This window comes from Haliotis rubra, unplaced genomic scaffold (assembly GCF_003918875.1).
Source record: "Haliotis rubra isolate DU_JTF1 unplaced genomic scaffold, ASM391887v1 Scf32, whole genome shotgun sequence".
Taxonomy (NCBI): Eukaryota; Metazoa; Mollusca; class Gastropoda; order Lepetellida; family Haliotidae; genus Haliotis; species Haliotis rubra.
Window position 1 is genome coordinate 2,862,932 of NW_025766991.1, and position 12,178 is coordinate 2,875,109.

The 12,178-nt window shown below is 36.4% G+C and overlaps 2 protein-coding genes across 3 annotated transcripts in view; one reads left to right on the forward strand and one right to left on the reverse strand.

Annotated features, from left to right (window-relative positions):
* The window catches only part of LOC124283705 (pre-mRNA-processing factor 39-like), a 26,383-nt gene extending 19,818 nt beyond the window's left edge, over window positions 1-6,565 (forward strand). For both annotated transcript variants that reach the window (XM_046719719.1, XM_046719718.1), the window contains 3 exons: window positions 53-133; window positions 1,231-1,378; window positions 4,371-6,565. In XM_046719719.1, coding sequence (XP_046575675.1) covers window positions 53-133; window positions 1,231-1,378; window positions 4,371-4,439 — 298 coding nt within the window. In that variant the 3' untranslated portion in view covers window positions 4,440-6,565. The remainder of the gene's footprint in view (window positions 1-52; window positions 134-1,230; window positions 1,379-4,370) is intronic.
* On the reverse strand, window positions 6,550-12,163 carry LOC124283706 (distal membrane-arm assembly complex protein 2-like). Its single transcript, XM_046719720.1, has 5 exons — window positions 12,061-12,163; window positions 9,756-9,952; window positions 9,257-9,477; window positions 7,604-7,766; window positions 6,550-7,175 (listed from the first exon to the last, which is right to left on the reverse strand). The coding sequence occupies exons 1-5, from the start codon at window positions 12,085-12,087 to the stop codon at window positions 6,962-6,964; spliced, it is 822 nt and encodes a 273-aa protein (XP_046575676.1). The 5' UTR covers window positions 12,088-12,163; the 3' UTR covers window positions 6,550-6,961.
* Between the last annotated feature and the right edge of the window lie 15 nt (window positions 12,164-12,178).

Consider the following 12,178-nt stretch of genomic DNA (forward strand, 5'->3'; position numbering starts at 1 on the left):
AGTATATATTCCATTGGAGTTGTCTGTCATGAATGTGTTGGGTTTTTTTCAGAATAACAGATGCCTATGATGAACATCAAAAACTTGTGAAAGACCATAATAGTGATAGAAAGAAGAAGCACCCAGATTCCATGTAAGTATGGAGCGATAGATACTGAACATACACTTGGTAGCTGTAAAGCCATTTTTAAACAGTGGTTGGTAGACCATGTTTGTAGGATGCTGCTAATACAGTTGCCTTCAACACCATTACTAATTTAGTAATAGGTTGATAAATAGTGTTTGGAATTGGTTGTAAAGACATTGATGATTAGATCATCCCAACCGATGGATCAGATATAATAATAATAATAATAATGTGTCCATTTATATAGCGCCAAACTCCACACTAGGTATCAGCTAACAATCAAGGCCATTATTACCCCGGATAAATATAGTCATATGACTTTTTTCAGCCGGGTACCCATTGGTGTGATTCATTTTGTTAATTTTAATTAGGAACTTGTCAGGAAGCCAAACTGTTTCAGGAGTGAGAGAGGAAGGTGGAATTGTTTTTGGATGTTAAGCGAAAATTGCATAAAATTGCTTCGTTATTTGCGCCTTTTACATTGATCTTCAATTACAGTAAGTTATCTTTATATTGAAAAATGCGCCAACGAATTAAAGGATGTTATGAACTGTTGGTGTCCTGTCACTTACAATGTGTATAACAAGCTAGGCTTAAAACAAACTAAAAGTTGTGGTCCCTCGCGTTCATTTTAACCATGGTTTACTGTATTTCAGTTAATCAGAACACCATAATAATCAAAAGCTCAAAAGGCAGAAACACTTTCTCTGCTTTCATTTGTGGGATAATATTTGATCAAACCTTGTAGTTGATTGTCAGAAGAATTCATAAACATTGAAAACTGACCAACATCAAATAATAACCTGATATGTTGACACAATGTCATCAGTGAGATCCATCATATCCACATTTCAATATACCTGCTCATTTATTATTTTAACATTGCTCGAAGAAAGTCAAATAAATTATCCAAAACTACAGACCATCTTAGTCATGGTAGGCCCCTCAAGCTGTGCTCTTTCAGCAAGCAGGCTTAAATATCACCTGAAAATCTTGATGGTAACCAGCCAAACTCAGTCCCACGGTGCAAATTTGCAAGATGTGACCTGTTTAACATTAAACATGGTAACCCAGATAATATCTCACATGTTTTATCATTTCAGTGATGATAATCATGCACCTCCAGAGAAGAAACATAAACATGATAAATACAAGTCGGAGACAAACGGCAGTAGTGCAACAGGAGATGCCTCAAGTCATCACACATCAGCTGACGCCAACACCTACAACTACCATTGGCCCAGCTACTCAGTAAGTCTTTTCTATTGCTGCATGAACCAAGGGCTGGAATGATGCCTGAAAGTTTGACGACCTGTTTTTAAGACAGTAGTGAGTTGCTCCCCTTAGATGCTGCTGGGCAACAGTGATAAAGTGGGCAACACATTTACTATTGTGTAATAGAAGAGAAGATAATAGCTGTGAGAATATTTAAGAAGTATTAAACTTTTTTTTTCTTTTTTTTTTTAAGTATTTTTATTTCCCATCAGTATGTTGTACATCGTATTTCAGAATCAAATGCAATTTTTACATGTTATAGAATACAGTTTTTGCGTTACACACCACTTTCAAGCGATATACATATCACATTTTACAGTATTTGATTTCTGCTATTTTCAGTTTTGTAAACACAGTAGTATGTATAGTAATAAATCTGCGTAGTTGCAGTGATCATGAATCGTATTCATTACTTAGCTGATACATAATAGGAACACTGTTCCATATACATACATATAATTCATCTATATATACCTTAAGTGCATGTACATATGCGTTCATATATACTTCCACACACATACACATATTCATCTACGGACACATACATACACATGCATATACACATACATACACATGCATACACATATACATATGTATATATACACACACATACATACATGCATATACCCGCATGTATATACTGCGATTGTTTATATAGATACATCAAGAAGTATTAAACTTAACCCCCTCTTTTTTTAAAAATGGGCTTGTTTAACATTACTGCGATCGGATTGTATTAAAGTGAGTGGGTTTAGTTTTACGCCCGACTCCACAATATTCCAGCTATATTGTAAATAATCGAGTCTGGACCAGACAATCCAATGATCAACAGCATGAGTATCGATCCATGCAATTGGGATATGATGACATGTGTCAACCAAGTCAGTGAGCCTGACCTCCTGATCCCGTTAGTTTGTATTAAAGTTATCAGTAGGTCACTAAAGGCAAACTCAAGTCAAATAAAGCAGTGCACACCTTCAGAATTGGTTTAATTCATTAGAAACAAATCATTTCATTGATTCATGTAGTATCAACTAATAGTGTAATAATCTGTTTAAATATGAATGTATTTAAGAAATACAGTTTGCTCTACCACCATGTATAGTGTAATAAAGCACACTTTCACCCTGAACTATTTATAACGTTAAAGCTATAACGCTATAATAGCTCAGGGCGAAAGTGTGCTTTAATACACAATACATGGTGGTAGAGCGAACTGTATTTCTAAGATGCCAAACTTAATACTTTCTAAGGATAATTACAATTAATCTAAGGCAGAAAACAAACGACAGTGTCGGTGACCTAAATTACGAATCCTCACAGGGCTAACTGGCGCACTGTTCTATTGATGTGTCTGCCCCCCTACGTTAATAGAATAGAATAGAATAATACTTTAATGCCTTTTCAGGAATTTGTGTTACATCAGCAGAGCTACTGGCACATTAGAGAGATACAAAACATATTTACATAAATTCATTGATTTCGGTATCTTTAAGAGAGATATGGTACTTTGATTAAAGGATGTACAGGCTCTGTTAAGTTTTCACAATTTGGAACTTTGAAGCGGCAGCCTGAAGGGAGGAGGTTGTATTCCGAATTTAAGTAGTGAGTACGGTCAGATGTAATTTTGACAGCTTGATTCACAATTTTTGCTGCTCATATATTAATGATAAACAATATGATAGACGAATGTTATCAGACAAAAAACAAATGATAAACAGTTTGATGACGGTTTACATTCGGATTAAATATCTTCCCTAAATTATTTTAATTACATCTGTGATTAAAGTGAACCATATGGGGCAATATGAACGTCGCATTTCTACTACCAACGTAAGTTTAGATCAGTATATCCAGATGAAGCTGAGTAGTCAAGTGACATTCCACAATTGCATTGTGGGAATGTACACATTGCGAACGTTACAGAGTCGCTGAAAATATGTGAGTCGAATTGAGACATTTTATGCGTTGGAAAACATAAAGTAATGTTTCCACCAGTGATGTTAGCTGCGTGAAGCAACTGCAAACCAAGAAACTGGATGCAACAGAGTAGTTTACTGTAGGAGGCTGTACGAGGGGACGACAACTGACATGCATCGTGACGTCACTTACATTGTGACGTAATGCAAAATTGTTCGATCACGAGGGGGCAGACTAGAATGGCGCAGTGACGCCAATACATTGTGATGTAATGCAAAAAGTGCACATTAATGGTCTGATAAAGTACTGTTGGCGCCTTTGATCTTTCACCGAAACATCTTAGAATAATAGGTTCATCAGCTACCTGACTACTGAACTTTACTTTACTACCAAATAAATTACTTGCCATTATGTTGCTTACTGGTATTGGGACAGCTAATATACACTTCATCAAGTCATGATACTGTGTCTGGCTGGATGGGGTTGACATCTTTTCTGTCTGTCTCTGCTGACCGCCTCCATGGTGTAGTGGTTAGAGCGTCCGCCTGGAGAGCGGAAGTCGCGGGTTCGATCCCCAACCGCGTCATACCAAAAGATGTTAAAATATGGTACTTGCTGGTCCCTGCCTGGCGCTCGGCATTAATGGGTACAACAAGGACTGGTCGGCTCGGAGTCGGTATACTGTGTCTGAGTGGGGTATTCATGCTTCACTGCGGCATGGTATCTCAGTGGGCTAGCACTGTAAAACCAGCTTAAGTCTGGGCTTGTACAAGCAGCTACACATACACATACACACGCATGCACGTTGTCATATGAGCGAAATATTCTCAAGCACGACGTTAAACCTAATTTCACCTCACCTCACCTGTCTCTCCTTGTATTATTTATTAAGTCTGTAACAGGAATATTTTTGACTGCTTACTGAATGTATTTTTCATTGCAATGGGGTTTAGTGGTTAGAGGCAATAAAACTAAAACATTCACTCACCACTTTTGTTTTTAATTACAATGTCTTTCATATAGTTGTGACATATCTTTCTTGTTTCAGAATTCATATGCCCCCTACCACTCTCACTATGGAGCGTATGGATCATACGGCTCCTACTACCCATCGTAGACTACATGACAGTCATGACTCCATACTTTCCAGATATAAGGTGGTTCTGAATGTGTTTAATGCGGAGTACAACTCTGGCCTTCATTACCATGGACAGAAGGCTGCATCGGTGCTGTGGTGGTCAACCAGCTGGATCACCAATTTCTCGTTTCTTCTTCACAAGTTTTCTGTGTATATTTTTTAGGTGTATTTGGGTTTTTGGTTTGGTAAAAATACCATATACAATATATATTTCAATCAAAAATACCAAAGTCTTAAAATATTTTTGTGAGCATTAAATGTTACTGGATTTCATATTTTGTACCCGTGTAGTTTTGGGGTTGATTTTTTTTTTACATATATCCAGACTCTTGTACATTTCCATTCTATTCAGTAATACATATATACCTGAAGGATTTGTCATGAAAACATCACTTGACTTATTAAACATATTCTTAATTTGACTTTAAAGCGTTCAGTTATAAGAGGGGGTTATGGGTGGGAGGGGTGGCCTGCGATCTAAGGAGATGCAGTACAGACTTCAGTCCCTTACCTGTGCCTGGATAGGTTGATCATGTGTTTTGGGTTCTTTTTGGTCGTGTAATGATACAGCAATACAGTATTTATTGCAGTATGAGGCTCAATATAATACATTGATTTACAACTCATGTTTCACAATACATATGCCACATAACAAATTATATTTATATAGAAACATGTTGGTTTGTTCAAGTCACACTTGATGCAGATTCTCTAGTATTTCCTGGTTGGCTATAAATAACAGAATCTTCACAGTACATAATTAATGGACATAATTAATGTTTTAACTGGTATTGAATTTTATCTTTTACAACTGATGATTTTGTAAAGTATTATGGGTTGTGTCCTTGTATTTTTAAGATTATTGTTTTATTTTTCTCATGCATTACATTGACCACGTTTCCAGTGGGTGTATGTTGGTTGGTACTAAAAGCACAAGAAAACAACAAACAGTAATTCATTTGGCCAGGAAGTTGCCTTCAACCTTTCACTTCCTTATAAAAATTTCAAAATATGCGTCCACAATTTTTGGGAGCGTACTCTGGCTTTTATTCATCATACTGTTGTAGACACTATATTTAGGCATAAAGTCAGGTTGTATTAGTGGTGAGGTAAGTGATTTATAAAACTATTGTTTCAAGAACAAAGCAGCAAATGATATCATTTTGTCTTGAAATGGAATCCTGTATATTTCACTTTAATAATACGCCCAGGGCTATGTTTTGTGCCTGTTATGACCTTGTCGCCAAATGAAAGTACATACATGTACATGTACATTCTATAGATGCCATACAAGGGAGATTGGTTGTGCAAAATGCATTATTATCTGAAAACTACATACATATTATGAAAACATGACATTGCATGAATTATTAATAGGGTAAAAGGTACTACAAAATGGACATTGTGCCAAAGGTCTCCATACAACAGAGGTGGGGAAATCTAAACCACCAAATGAATATTCCTCAATTTAAAGGTGTACTATAGAATCCTCCAGGGTATTTTCTTTATTTTTTCAACTTTCTGAAATCCAGGCTCATTGAAGGTATCAAATCATTTAAATTGAGAGTGACTTTAATCATTGTCAAAGTGTACATTGTTTTGGTTACAACAATTACCATAATTGTTAAGAAATGAATGTGTCGTGGTTATATTCTTTTAATGCTGCAGTGTTGTGGCAGGTCATTGTATGAATGTTTATTGTGTACTGGAATGGAACTTGTTTGAAAATGATCTTTTAATGCATTGTCTGTATGCACTGCAATATTGAGTAGAATGATCATAAATAAATTCTAATACATAAACCTGTTATAACAAGGGACATTTTGGATGCAAGAGAAAATGAAAGATGACTGTTGCCATGGTTTCAGGTCTTGTCTTTGAAACTTTGCTCACAGATACCAGAATTCAGTACAATTGTTTTATAATGTTATTTGAGATGAAAAAGTGCATTTATGTAAGTGATGAAGGGTTCATTTTCACACATGGTTTGTCTGTTAGAGGTTGAGGTATGCAAGGGAATCAATGCATTTATGCTTCAGTTTTTTGTGAAGTAAGTTGTTATTTGAGTGACAATGTCAAGATGTTAAAATAAAGTTGATTGCAAATATGTGTTTTATTTTCATTCTGTTATTCAATTGACTCATCATGCAGTAATCCGTCAAGTACTAGAGTTGCTTCAAACAGAGGAACAAAGTCATGTCCTCTGAAATTAAACACAAGCTTCTTCACTCTTGGGTAATTCCAATTTCAATTCAGACTTGATTTTTTTCTTGATCATATGAACACACTGATATGCACCAATGATTCATCATATCAGAACACCTCTCCTGCTGCAAATATGCATGTAACATACACTGGACATTGAAAAGTAACACGCTGGTCAGGTTTCCCTTCTGTTGATAACTTGATATCCACGCTGTTCCAGTTCACACTGGACTGATTTTATTATTCACAGCCATATTTTTATTCACAAGTTCCTAAGTTGTCAAAGAGAGAAATGATCAAGTCTTAGCAGATCCCTTTGACTGTGACTGTGTGTCAATAGCTTCTCTAGATTGTGTCCCCTGTTCTCCATCTTGAACCTGCTGCTCCTCAGCATCTGTAAAGTCCACACCAAACACCATACACTCTGGTAGAGATTCCTCCAGGAGTATAACCATCAACTGAAGGTGGTTCACATTCGGGAGATTGCTCAGCTTCAAACCTTTCAACTTCCTGCAAACAAGACATAGTTGTCAAGAACTCCACTTTGGCATTTTATTTGGACTATTTTTTTATTATTATTATTATTCTCCATTATTTTTATTCCACGATCAACCAAAATAAGTGACTAAAATAATTATGTAAAATAGAAACTCTTGAGTTTCTATAATGTTTTTAATATACTAATAAAAACAAGGTACAGAACAATGAGAATATTGCATTGTTATACCTGCCAAGAATGACTGATTTTCTTTCAAATGATTAAAGTTATTCTGTGTTCCTTAACCTCTTTTGAGTAGTATATCTACTCATACTCAACATATTGGTAGTGTCAAGTTGAAACTGATGGTGATGTTAAACTGTTACATTCATGATCAACACCTTAAAATCATGACAGTTCTATTTGTGAACAGATTTAAGGCAAATTTGGCACAACTCACTCTAAATGATGAAGACAAGCCAGGCCATTCTCTGTGATCTGATCACATCCACTGATGTCCAGGAACTCCAGAGTGTGCTTAAACATTTGCAGCCGAGCCATGCACCAGTCATCAACATACTGACAGTTGCTTAAACTCAGGTATCTCAGCTCAGTCAGGTTAACTGCGAATATACAATGCTAAAATAAGGATCAAGCACAACTCACTCCAATTAATATACGGTATAATAACAAACCCCCAACTTGAGCGTTTGAATATACAATGCTAACATACAGGACCCATTCAAGGTCATAGCATTTCTCAGACACCCCATTATGAGTATCCTAATATGCACACCTGTCATAATGGACTAGTCAGCTGGTCCTAATCCTATTACTCACCTGTCCACTCGGCAGCTTACTCTGGTGCTGCTTAGACTCACTACTAATTAGTTATCACTACCTGATAAGAACTCACAAGCAGATGGACTGATATAGTTGTTGTGATTAAAATCACATGAATACAGCCTAATCCTCAGTTTGAAACCTCAACACAATTACAGTCCGTTTGAGTTCATTTGAGACTGATCAATTGCTCACTAACACAAAATCTAATAAATGCAACAAAACCAAATTTTACACAGTCACATGAAATCCACAGACCAACCCTGATGACTTGTCTCATAATTTTGGACACCCAAATAAAAAAGTTATTTAACAAACGATCATTATTTTGTTATCACTTTTTGCTATTTTGTACGAGGGGTGAACCACTTGCTGGTAGAACAGCCAAGTAATGAACAAGCGTGCGTAGTAAAATCTAAATTTCACACGTGCAACTCGCACATCTGTTACAAGAATATGTAAATACAATTGAAAAACAAGTATCAAAACTTGTGTTACCTGTCACCAGTAAATGTACTTCAAAAGTGCCTCTGTTCACTAAACAGGGAATGGGTACCACCAATTGTGTTTAAAGTTGCATTCATCTCAGGGAGTAGAGAATGGTAAATGGAAAGAATATTGACCCACCCAAACAAATGAACCACATCTGAGCAGATACTAGTATCTTGATATCTGTGATAAATGATAACAAAAACAACAATAATATTTGGGGACACAAAGCAGATCCCGTCCTCTCTTGTGTGTGCACCAGTACTAAAAATCACGTTCAAATATAGAATACATTTTTGACTGACAAAAGGTTTATTAAACATTACCTTTAAGGAGTGTTTCTTTAATTCTTTTTACAAAATATGGTGTAATTCTATATTTTGTGTTTATTTGGGTCTCGCTCTATTTAGTGGGACATATATTCAATTACAAGAATGATCATGTCAATAAACAGTAACCACAGTAACATTTATAGTTTTCCTATCATAGGCCTAGGTCTTGACAAGCTTAATACCTATACCATGAGATTAGAACAAATGGTTGCATTTTCCATTCTGAAATATAATTAATGCATAGAAAATGAGGCATGACACTTCCACAAATTACATGTAGTTCCTACACTATGGAAGGGACAAGACATACCCCGGAAACAATGATTCAAACAATAAAGAAGTTGTTATCCACAATAGATGTCACAATGGCTGAAATATTACCAAAGTAACTTTAAATTTTAACTCACTCACTCTCTCTATAATAGATTCATGCCATCATCCTAACTCACCAAAGTTGTCCATTCCGATGTGCATGAGATTTGTATTAGAGGCATCCACTGCTTCCAGTTTCATACCCTCCACCTTCCTGTTAGGGAGGTAGTATTTCTCATCTTTCTCCATCCTAAACCATGTGTCACGGTCTGCAAACTTCACTGCACCACCACGCTTTACAATGAAGTGAGATGTTGCCAAATCAGGGCCTAATATCTCGTGCCGTTCAGGCAAGAATCTGTCAATAAAAGATTAACTTTGCAATGGAATATGACAAAAATATACACACAGTTTATATAGTAATATAATGACCTACATACATTTATAATGAAAATAATATTAAGAACAGTTTGGTTTTCTGATTCTATCATTTTATGACTTTATGTATTTGATTTAACACAAATAGTTAAACTGGTAAGTTGTAATCCAGATTATCTATCAAATATGTGATCATGTCGGGCACAATGTTTTCAAAGTACCATATACAACTGTATATATAAACATAAATGCTCTAACTTTTGAGAACGTCTCTGCATTTCCAACTCTGCAGCCTGGTACATTTTCTTTATTCCACTGAAACTCAAGTCATAATCCTTTTGAAGCCACACTAGGAAATCATTGGGGACTCCTTCCTTTTTGTCATAAAATCTATTCTTGCTATAACTCCTCCTGCAACTACAAGTAGAGAGCCACTTTTGTCTTTGTAATGCTCTCTGAAAGGAAAGAAGCAAAATTTAAAATATATTAAATAGCAAATTGGTTTTCTCTTTGTAACAAGTTCTATGTTCCTTGGTTATGAAAGCGCAATGGTTTGTTTTCGCCCTCATTCTATGAAAGCGCAATGGTTTGTTTTCATTTCTCGTGCATGCGCATGACGATGCCACACCCTTCCCATTCAGTTTTTTTTGGTGCCATTGTTTCTGGTATTGCAATGAGTCCCAGATGGAGCGAAATGTGTTTCAATTGGATATAATTACACTGTCCTAAGGTAAGGCCTAACCCTAAACCCTAAGGGTTGTTTGCTTCTAAGGAAGTGTCAGCTCCCTAAAAATCGGAAAGGGTTGTTTGCTTCTAAAGATGTGTCATCTCCCTAAGGATCCGAAAGGGTACCTAATCCTTTCAAAAGGATCGAAAGGGTACCATACCAGCCAAATTCCAGTTACTGCTTTTTGTAAATGGATGTTTGAACTATTCAAAGTTAAAGAAAGCCGGACATACCCTTAGAATTGGAAAGGGTACCTAAATCACCTGGTGCTAACCCTCAGGATCGTAAAGAGTTGTTTGCCTCTAAAGATGTGTCAGCTCCCTAAGGATCCGAAAGGGTACCTAATCCTTTCCAAAGGATCAGAAAGGGTACCATACCCTAAGGATTGTAAATGGATGTTTGCTTCTAAAGATGTGTTAGCTCCCTTAGAATCGGAAAGGGTACCTAAACCTAACCCTCAGGATCGTAAAGAGTTGTTTGCCTCTAAAGATGTGTCAGCTCCCTAAGGATTGGAGAGGGCACTGGAGCATGAGGAGATACTGTGATATTTGCTCCGCGGCAGACAGTCATCACTAATGGTGTGATGATTCATCGATCCATGGGCCACCGATACAGTGAATCGATACAAAGTTTTACACTGTTGTATATCCCGATATGATACTTCAAATGGACAATATATCGATGTTTAACTTCGAATATTGAATAATCGCCATATCTGTCAAGAAAAAAGACTCATTTTTATTTGATGATTAAAATATATGCTTACTTATTTTCCCTTCATAATTAATTAAATGTTATCTTGGAAATTCTTGCATCAAGAACTGTGTCGGACAGAGCTCACATGTTATCAACTTTCACAAAGTCTGTATAAACTTAATTATCTCGTTTTTGATTGGACATTGAACAACACTGGCAGAATTTCACTAAATACTTTAAAATTGGTTATGTTTTGATCTTAAGGTCTTTTATAGTTGGTGTTAGAATAAAAGATTTTAGTATTGTGATACTATAGTATCGCCACCCATGTATCAGGATTCGTGTCGTATCGCAGCTTAAGTGCACAATACTTTGGCAATATATACTAAACTTTTAGTATCATGATGTATCATATCGCAGGTTGTATGCCAATACCATCACTAGTCATCACCACTGGCCCAGTAAACTACATTCTTGCCTTTTCATCTTTTTGTCCAGACAGCAGGCACACAAATCATGGCTAATATTAGTTTTAGTTCTAAATAACGGGTCGTGATGTTTGGTCATGTCTAGACTGCCCCGGTGTGTCCGACCCCATCGTAACTCTCGGTTAAATGTTGCTCCTGATATTCCACCCCGAGTATCAACATCAATTCTGAATATTATGTGATCAAAATATACCTTGAATCAGTGTATGAAATAAGGCCCGTCCAACCGCCCGAGACGGGCTAGATTTCTGACGGACGGTCCAAATATACAGCTAGCCAGTAGCCAGCCCGATGGTCTGGTAACAATTTCTTTTGATTGTCTGATCTGGCTAAATCCATTTAGGCTGGTTACATTTTGAAGTTACCAGCCCTGACGTCTGGCTGGGTTTTGGCTTATTTCAAACACTGTTTGAATATGTGTCAATTCGATTCTTAGATCTTGAAAGCTGAATTTGTACGTGCAATTTGAATAAACATCATCATGATATTCCGCATGACCTTTACAAATTAACTTTAATGAATATATTTAAGTAATGCAAAATGCATGTGTATATCCAGCTGTGTAAAAGCAGCACGTGAATAAAATACGTGTAGTTTCTCACTGTCACCCTGATAAGCGTTAATTAGCAAAAATACTTTTGAAGAAGCAAACCTGAACATGCTGGAAAAGAGAGGCCATTTTGTGTCGCTGCAAACATTCATAAATAACTCAATAAGTGTTATTGTTTATAGTATTCAATCTGTTTGGTTCACATATGCCTTATGGACCC